General features: G+C 59.6%; 2 protein-coding genes across 2 annotated transcripts; both read left to right on the plus strand.

Moving 5' to 3' along the window:
- Positions 1–3,774: 3,774 nt before the first annotated feature.
- Positions 3,775–5,898, plus strand: ARHGDIG (Rho GDP dissociation inhibitor gamma). The gene is made up of 6 exons (XM_049767995.1): positions 3,775–3,891; positions 4,479–4,658; positions 4,837–4,920; positions 5,061–5,137; positions 5,200–5,263; positions 5,562–5,898. The coding sequence occupies exons 1-6, from the start codon at positions 3,819–3,821 to the stop codon at positions 5,759–5,761; spliced, it is 678 nt and encodes a 225-aa protein (XP_049623952.1). The 5' UTR covers positions 3,775–3,818; the 3' UTR covers positions 5,762–5,898.
- Positions 5,899–6,019: 121 nt separating this feature from the next.
- Positions 6,020–9,162, plus strand: PDIA2 (protein disulfide isomerase family A member 2). Its single transcript, XM_049768013.1, is given in 16 exon segments — positions 6,020–6,219; positions 6,556–6,762; positions 7,035–7,168; positions 7,256–7,393; positions 7,709–7,825; positions 7,906–8,031; positions 8,115–8,252; positions 8,254–8,313; positions 8,397–8,462; positions 8,464–8,542; positions 8,631–8,647; positions 8,649–8,741; positions 8,743–8,799; positions 8,801–8,818; positions 8,906–8,995; positions 9,079–9,162. Coding segments are annotated over 16 exon segments (1,554 nt in total). The 5' UTR covers positions 6,020–6,050; the 3' UTR covers positions 9,124–9,162.
- Positions 9,163–9,232: the final 70 nt, after the last annotated feature.

A 9,232-nucleotide genomic window follows, 5' to 3' on the forward strand; every position in this document is an offset into this window, starting at 1 on the left:
TCCCGGACTGATGGAGCCCCGAGTGCCACCTGTCTCTGGAGCTCCCCAAGGAGCTTCTTCCCGGTCTGTGATGATTTGGACAGACCTTACAGTCATGTTCCAGAACCCAAACCACAGCACCCCAGAAGATCCTGGTCCCTCCTGCTGTTAGTCCCATCACCATTCATCTTGTTGTCTCCTGCCTGTGCAAGGAGTCTAACGATCCCAAACCCTGAGACAAACTGCTTCGAGATCATGGGGTCCTGAGGAGCCCCCACCCCGAAAGACACCACAAGAGGTCCAGAGAGTTAAGGGGGCTCACCGGGAGCCTGACCACCAGCCAGAGCGTCTGCTCTGTCATGTGACCTGTCAGTCTTCCTGCTGCATGGTGGCCTGGGAGAGGCAGAGTTGGAAGACATTGTGCCCACCTTCACCCCAATGCAGGACCAGTCCAAGGTCTCACTGCAACTGCTCCTGGCCTGTTAGCCCACCAGGTTCCACAGGTGTCCAAGTCTCCTGTGCAGCCGGTCACAGGCCTCCTGTGAGCAAGGCCTGGAGTGGGCTCTGCTCTGCATGGCACACCCCAGACCCCACGTGCCATATTTCCAACCATAAATGAACAGGTCTGAACAAGTGTAGCCGTGAAGAATTAACAACAAACCAAGCCAGTCAGGATAGAAACATAGGAGCTCCTGGCCAGTTATTTATCTGGCTAAGAAGAACATCTGGAAATGGGGTACCCTGCTCTGCGATGAGAAGGTGGGAACCCATATCCCAGGCTACAACTAGCCCTGTGTGACTCTAAGACAGCAGAGTCATCCCACAAGCACCTGGCCCTTGTTAGGTCACACTTTGCTTTTACTTAAAACAAAGGTTTTCTCCCAACTTCTTTCTTTGCATCAAGTCCACCTGGATAGGGGCCTCTCATTCGACCTTCCCCATTCTGAATTTGTACTGGGGAGAACTTTGAGGGTCACTCAAGGACTGTGAGGGGCTGCTCTGTCCCTCCCACCTGGGAAGGACCCTGAGGGTTGCTCTGTCCCATATTGAGGAAGGAACCTGAGGGCCGTTTGTCCCCACCATCTCCCCCTCTGCTTCTTTCATGGATCCTGACTAAAGATCAAAATCCTGGGATTCAGGCTGGGGGGATGGTGGTGCAAGGCCTGGGTCTCTGCTCTGCTGTCCTTACTGCCAACCTTCATCCCTAGGCTCATGCACATTCATGCCTCAGTGGGGTGTGGACAGACACCCCAGTCACTGGCACCCACCTTGTTCATATAAGACGTCTGCAATGGCCAGAGAGATAGCACAGCAGTAGGGCATTTGCCTTGCATAAGGCCAATCTAGGATGGATGGTGGTTCGAATCCCAACAACCTACATGGTTCCCCGAGCCTGCCAGGAGCAATTTCTGAGCACAGAGCCAGGAGTAACTACTGAGTGCTGCTGGGTGGCCCAAAAACCAAAAAACAAAGAGGGGGGCGGTGAGGTGGCGCTAGAGGTAAGGTGTCTGCCTTGCAAGCGCTAGCCAAGGAAGGACTGTGGTTTGATCCCCCGGCGTCCAAATGGTCCCCCAAGCAAGGGGCAATTTCTGAGCGCTTAGTCAGGAGTGACCCCTTTTTCGGGTGGCCCGAAAAACCAAAAAAGAAAGAAAAGAAAGAAGAAAGAAAGTCTGAGCGCTTAGTCAGGAGTGACCCCTTTTTCGGGTGTGGCCCGAAAAAACCAAAAAAGAAAAGAAAGAAAGAAAGAAAGAAAGAAAGAAGAAAGAAAGAAAGAAAGAAAGAAGAAAGAAAGAGAAAGAAAGAAAGAAAGAAAGAAAGAAAGAAAAAGAAAGAAAGAAGGAAAGATAAAGAAAGAAAAAGAAAGAAAGAAAGAAAGATAAAGAAGAAAGAAAGAAAGAGAAAGAAAGAAAGAGAGAAGAAAGAAAAAAGAGAGAGAAAAAGAGAGAGAAAGAAAGAAAGAAAGAAAGAAAGAAAAGAAGAAAAGAAAGAAAAGAAAGAAAGAGAAAGAAAGAAAGAAAGAAAGAAAGAAAGAAAAAGAAAGAAAGAAAGAAAGAAAGAAAAAAGAAAGAAAGAAAGAAAGAAGAAAGAAAGAAAGAAGAAAGAAAAAACCCTGCTTTTTTCTGAACTCTGTGTCTCCCCAAAGACAACTCCCCATGCTCCCTAGAAAAACCAGACCCAGACAGAGACTTAGGAGTGCAGGAGGGTGATGTGGAAGTGGGGGGCTCCCCAGGGTGGGTCCTTCGTGGCAGCAACTCAGCAAGTGGGAAAGCCTGGGTTGAGTTGAGAGGGTCTCCAGGAGGTGGCATGTGTGAAAAACTTTACTGTAATCCACAGCCCGATGCACCAACCAGGAAGAGCTAGCTAGAGGGCACCAAGGGGCTGGCACTCCAGAGTGTGTCTCCGAATTGTGCACGGGGGAGAGGGGCGGGGCTTCTGGGGAAGCCTCGAGAACTGAGCAGCCTCTGGGGTCAGTAAGCACCCCTTGCAAAATCTCTCTCCCCCAGCTCCAAAGGCTTGCTTAGCTGGGGGGTTCACAGAGCCCTTGCATGGGGCCCTGATTGGAAGGTGCAAACAAGTGGGTGCATTAGCAGACACCCCGCTTTGGCTTTTCTCTTAATGCGGCAAGGAGGAGGTGCCCTGGGGCCAGCAGGGGAGGCCTGGGCAGGGTTTGTTTGCGGGTGCCTGGGGTGGGGTCTGTTGCTCTTCCAGCTCCGCGTCCCCTCATATCAGCACCATCCATCCAATCCACCTATCTTCCAACCCATCCCTCCACCCACCCACCCATCTACTCATCCATCTATTCATTACTCATCCACCCAAATACCCATTCATCCATCCATCCACCTACCCACCCACCTACCCATTCATCCACCCCTCCCTCCCTCCCTCCCTCCATCCATCCATCCATCCATCCACCCATTCATCCAATCCACCTATCTTCTAGCCCATCCCTCCATCCACCCATCTACTCATCCATATAGTCACCACTCATCTATCCAAATACCCACCCATCCATCCATCCATCATCTACCCACCCACTCACCCATCCATCCATCCATCCATCTACCCACCCACCCACCCACCCATCCATCCATCCATCTACCCACCCACCCACCCACCCATCCATCCATCTACCCACCCACCCACCCACCCATCCATCCATCCACCCACCCACCCACCCACCCACTCACCCATCCATCCATCCATCCACCCATCCATCCATCTACCCACCCACCCATCCACCCATCCATCCATCCACCCACCCACCCACCCACCCATCCATCCATCCATCCATCCATCCATCCACCTACCCCCCCACCCATCCACCCACCCACCCATCCATCCATCCATCCACCCATCCATCCATCCATCCACCCATCCATTCACCTACCCACCCACCCATCCACCCATCCATCCATCCATCCAACCAACCACCCATCCATCCATCCATCTACCCACCCACCCACCCATCCATCCATCCATCCATCCATCCCATCCATCCATCCATCCATCCATCCATCCATCCATCCATCCATCCATCCATCCATCCATCCACCCACCCTGGCTGTCTTTCTCCGGGCGGGCGCAGGAGCTCGGCGGGACCCGCGGTCCCTCCCCGGGAGCCGCCCTGAGCCCGCAGCGACCGCGGCACGGCGTGGGCGGAGCCGGGCGCCCGCCACGCGCGTCTCGCCTCGCCTCGTCTCCCTCTGCGGGCCGCGGGGTCCTGGGAGCGGCTGGCTGGGGGCGCGCGGCGCGGCGCGGGCGCGGGGGCGCGGGCGGGAGGCGGCATGAGCTCACCGCAGTCGCGCCGCGCCTCGCCGGGGCTGGGCGCCGCCACCATGCTGGGCCTGGACGCGTGCGAACTCGGGGCGCAGCTGCTCGAGCTGCTCCGGCTGGCGCTGTGCGCCCGAGGTGAGCGCACGTGCCGGGGAGCGAGCGGGCCGGCCGGCCGCCCCCGCGCAAACTTTGGGGCCGCGCGTGGGCACCGCGTGGCCGGACCCCGGCCCACGATCCTCCCGGGTGGGCGGGTCCCCGTCTTCACCCCTTGCCAGGTTGGGGTAGGGGCGCACGGGGACAGGCGGCGGGGTCCCCCCCCCGAGTGCCAGCAACCCCTCTGGGTCCCCCTCCTGGTGTCCGCTCAGCGTGGCTTCTCGGGGACACCCCCCCAGAGCAGGGTGGCCACCCAGACGCACAGCAGGGTGGGGGCTGGGACTCGTGCGTGCCACCTCCAGGGAGCACCCCTGTCTTGCCTGGGGCTAGCAGGGCTGATGTCAGGCATCCCTGCTCCTCTCCCGGGAGCTGGGAGGCCCCACTAGATGGGGACCCGGAGCGCCAAGCCCCGAGCCGGCTGCCCGGCTAGTCCTGGTTTCTGCTGGGACATCTAAGGGACCCCAGTTCCTGGGGTCCCCAGTCTCCGGCTCCTGAAGCAGGAGGGCTGCAGTGTGGCCAGCTCAGCCGCTGCCCAGACGCATGTCCGCATGTCCTCTCCCCCTCCCCAGTCCTCCTAAGCAGCAAGGAGGGGGTGCACCTACCTGCTGATGAGGCGCTGGACGAGGCACTGCCCGAGTACCGGGCCCCCGGCAGGAAGAGCCTTCAGGAGATTCAACAGCTGGACAAGGCGGACCAGAGCCTGACGGCCTATAAAAGGGCACTGCTGGGACCCCTGCCAGCAGGCGAAGGTGTGCAGGCGGGCGGGGCAGGACAGGGGATCCACGGGGGTAGGGTCTGGAGAGGAGGGGTTATTCAGGGCAGGGTAGGGTCGGCAGGGTGGGTCAGGGTAGGGTAAGCAGGTCCAAGGCAGGCAGGGTCTCAGGCCAGGATGTGCATGATGTGATGTGCTGTCCCCTTGCACCGCAGATGCGAGCCAACCACACGTGCAGGTGACCAGGCTGACACTGGTGTCTGAGCAGGCCCCGGGGCCCATCACCATGGACCTCACAGGTAACCCTCCCAGGACCCCCCTTCCTGAGCCCCCCTCCCCACCTGTGGTTGTACCCCGAACACACACTTAGCTCCCTTGGGGTGTTGAGCAGGGCCCGCCCCTGGTGGGCTCAGAGGCTGAGTGGTAGCTCCTTCTGCAGCAGGACCGGCCGCGTTGAAAGCCCAGGTGTTTGTGCTCAAGGAGGGCGTGGACTACAGAGTGACCATCACCTTTAAGGTGAGGAGAGGGGGGCGCCCCGCCCCGCCTTGCCCCAGGGCCCTGACACCCCTATTCCTCAGGTCAACAGGGAGATCGTTAGTGGCCTCAAGTGCCTGCACCACATCTACCGCCAGGGCCTGCGTGGTGAGACATAGGGGCACGGGGATGTGGGGTGAAAGGGGGCAGGGGGCAGGGGTGCATGAAGGTGGTGTGGTGTGAGGGGCGTGGAGGTGTGGAGTGTGTGAGTGCAGGGAAGGGGTGAAGGTGTGTGGGGTAAGAGGGTGCTGGATTGCAGAGGTATGGCATTGCAGAGAGGGATGGTGCAGGGTGTGGAATAAAAGCACAGGGATGCAGGAGTATGGAGTACAGGGTATGGGGGTAAGTCTGCACGGGTATGGGTCACAGGCGGGCAGGGGGTGGTCCTGACCCTGGCTCTCTGCAGTGGACAAGGCAGTGCACATGGTGGGCAGCTACGGCCCACGTGCCCGTGAGTACGAGTTCACCACGGCAGTGGAGGCAGCACCCCGGGGTGCACTGGTGCGAGGTGCCTACGTGGTCAGGTCCTTCTTCACGGACGATGACAGGAATGAGCACGTGTCCTGGGAGTGGGGGCTCCGCCTCAGCCCGGACTGGAGATGCTGAGCCCGCGGCTGTCACCCCCAAGTCTCGAGCCTTCCCCAGGCCCCATAGTCAGATCTCACCCAGCTGTCTGGCCTGGGACAACACTCCCTGAGCCTGGCGATACCCCAGTCTTCATTAAATATCACCTGCGTCCCTGCCTCTGGTGTCCCTTCTGTCTGCTTCCCCTTGGGGTGGACGGGGAGGGGGGGAGGAGCCTTATCTCCCTGTGCCCAACCTGGGTGCCACGTGGCAGCTGCTGTTTGGCCCCTGGGCCCCTTATCTGTCCCCACCCCAGTGTCCTGGCACCATCATGGACGGCCGGCTCCTGCCTCAGCTGCTGTCCGTGCTGCTGCTCTGGGCCTTGAGCCTGAGGGGCCAGGAGGAAGCCCCCGCGGAGGAGGAGGATGGGGTTTTAGTGCTAAATCAGAGCACCCTGGGCCAGGCACTGCGTGAGCACCCTGCCCTGCTGCTGGAATTCTGTGAGTGCTACCAGGGGTTCGGCCCCCAGGGCTCGGATGTGGGGGCTTCGCTATGCAGCTATGCATCTGTGGCTCACTGGGACAGTAGGGGACGGCCTGAGCAGGCCAGGGTGCTGTCATCCTGCAGATACTCCTGTTCCATAGAGGGCCCTACCCTTCCTACAGGCAGGCACAGCTCCCAGCTAGCCAGGGGAGAGGGCTGACAGCCCCATGTCCGGGCCCTGGTCTCACTGCCCATGGGCCTCAAGCAGGGAGGTGTGGTCAGACCTCAGAGCAGCTGGCTGAGCAGGGCAAGACAGGCCCCAGGGATGTGGTGCTTATGGCCCTGTTCCCCAGACGCCCCCTGGTGTGGGCACTGCAAAGCCCTGGCCCCTGAGTACAGCAAGGCGGCCCAGATACTGGCAGCAGAGTCTAGCAAAGCACGGCTGGCCAAAGTGGACGGGCCCTCGGAGCCAGAGCTGACCAAGGAGTTTGCTGTGACGGGGTACCCCACGCTCAAGTTCTTCCGGGACGGAAACCGCACTCACCCTGAGGAGTACACAGGTGCAGCGTGTGTGTGTGTGTGTGTGTGTGTGTGTGTGTGTGCGCGCGCGCGCGCGCGCGTGTGCGTGTGTATACAAGTATACATGAGCACACAGTTGTGTATGAGTATGTGACCATATGGTTGTGTGTGGTGGAAGGCATGTACTGGTGCAGGCATGGGGGTGTGGCAAGAATGTCAGATGCGAACGCAGCATTGAGTGCACAGGTGTGTGTGCTCAGGTGTGGTTGGTGGAGGGAAAGGGTGGCTGCCCAGCTCAGGGAACTCTCCACAGGCCCCCGGGAGGCTGAAGGCATCGCCGAGTGGCTGAGGAGGCGTGTGGGGGCCAGTGCCACGCGGCTGGAGGACGAGGAGGGAGCCCGGGAGCTGATTGAGGCCCGGGATGTGGTGGTTGTTGGCTTCTTCCAGGTGAGCTAGCTGGAAGCCAGGCGGGGGCAGGTGCTGAGCACCAGGTCAGGTGGCAGCTGGATTCACAGGTGATGCCTGTGATCATAGGACCTAGAGGGAGAGGACCTGGCCACCTTCCTGGCACTGGCCCAAGATGCCCTGGACATGACCTTTGGCTTCACGGACCGTCCGCAGCTCTTCGAGAAGTTTGGTCTCACGAAGGACACCGTGGTCCTCTTCAAGAAGGTGGTTGGGGCCAGAGCCATAGCACATATGGTCCCAAGCCTGCCAGGAGCAATCTCTGAGTGCAGAGCCAGGAGTAACCCCCGAGCGCCACCACTGGGTGTGGCCTAAAATCCAAACACACACAAAATAAAGGTGTCTTGGGAGGGTGCTGGCTGTCCACAGCCAACCTGGGTTTGGTCCCCGGCATCCAATGGGGTCCACCGTGCCCCACCAGGAATAACCTGAGGACTGCTGGGTGTGGTCCCAAAACAAAAAAGGTGGCTTGGGGTCATGGGGGCAGGGCAGGGACCTGGCTGAGTCACATGTACTGTACAGTTTGATGAGGGCCGCGCAGACTTCCCCGTGGACGAGGAGCTGGGCCTGGACCAGGGGGACTTGTCCCGCTTCCTCCTCACACACAGCATGCGACTGGTTACGGAGTTCAACAGCCAGGTGGGTCCCAGCACAGGTGCGGGTGCCAGGAGCCCATAAGTGCCAACCCTGACCCAGCCTGTGTCACACCCCCCCCACAGACGTCACCCAAAATCTTTGGGGCCAGGATCCTCAACCACCTGTTGCTGTTCATCAACCAGACACTGAGTCCCCACAGGGAGCTGGTGGCAGGCTTTGGAGAGGCAGCTCCACCATTTCGGGGAGAGGTACAGGTGGAGCTGGTCTGGGGGCACGGCTGGCTGGCTAGCTGGATGGCTGGGAGGTGGTGCCAGCTTAGACCTGCCGGCAGGTGCTGTTCGTGGTGGTAGACGTGGCTGCAGACAATGGCCACGTGCTGCAGTACTTTGGCCTCAAGGCCGAGGCGGCCCCCACACTGCGTTTCATCAATGTGGAGACCACCAAGAAGTACGCGCCAACAGACGGGAACCCCCGTCACCGCAGCCTCTGTCACTGCCTTCTGCAACTCGGTCCTTGGCGGTGAGATCAAGGTTGCCATTCAATCTCGCTCTGTTGGGGGTTGGGGGTGGGGTGAAGGGACAACTCACAGACTGAGCCCCAGAGAAGCACCCAGCTGGTACCCTACCCCCCCCGCAGCCCTTATCTCCTGAGCCAGGACCTCCCCCCGGACTGGGACCAGCAAGCCGGTCAAGACCCTTGTGGGCAAGAATTTTGAGCAGGTGGCCTTTGACGAGACCAAGAACGTGTTTGTTAAGCTTCTGTGGAGTGCCAGGATGGGAGACAGAAGGCTGGGCCTGGAGATGCCATTGGCTGTTGTCACTGCAACACACACACCCCCTTTCCCACGATGCCCCCTGGTGCACCCCACTGCAAGGAGATGCCCCAGCCTGGGAGGAATGGCCGAGAAAAGTACAAGGACCAGGAGGCCATCATCATCGCTGAACTGGACGCCACAGCCCAATGAACTGGAGGCCTTTGCCATCCACGGCTTCCCCACACTCAAGTACTTTCCTGCCAGGCCCCCCGGGCCGCAAGGTGAGGGCTGATGGTGCCGTGGGCTGCTCAGCCTGGACAGGGCCTGGAAGGGGCCTCTGAGGGCGCATCCCCTCTGCCGCCCTCCAGGTGATCGAGTACAAGAGCACCAGAGACCTGGAGACTTCTCCACGTTCCCTGGACAGCGGGGGCGAGCTACCCGCCGAAGAGCTAGTCCCGGTGGGTGCCTAGATGACCTCTCAGGGTTGGCAAGGGGCTGACAAGGTGAATTCCACTGAGCTGTATCTCTGACCTTTTTTTAGGAGGCACCGGACAATAACACACGGGAGCCCAAGGAGGAGCTGTAGGCTCCCCGTTCCGTGCCCAAATAAAGGACTTGTTCTGGATGATTCTGGACTGCTGTGTAGTTCCTGGAGGGTCTGGGCACACCTGCATGGGCGTCACCACTAACCATAG

The sequence above is a fragment of the Suncus etruscus genome, chromosome 2, assembly GCF_024139225.1.
Source record: "Suncus etruscus isolate mSunEtr1 chromosome 2, mSunEtr1.pri.cur, whole genome shotgun sequence".
NCBI classification, from domain to species: domain Eukaryota; kingdom Metazoa; phylum Chordata; class Mammalia; order Eulipotyphla; family Soricidae; genus Suncus; species Suncus etruscus.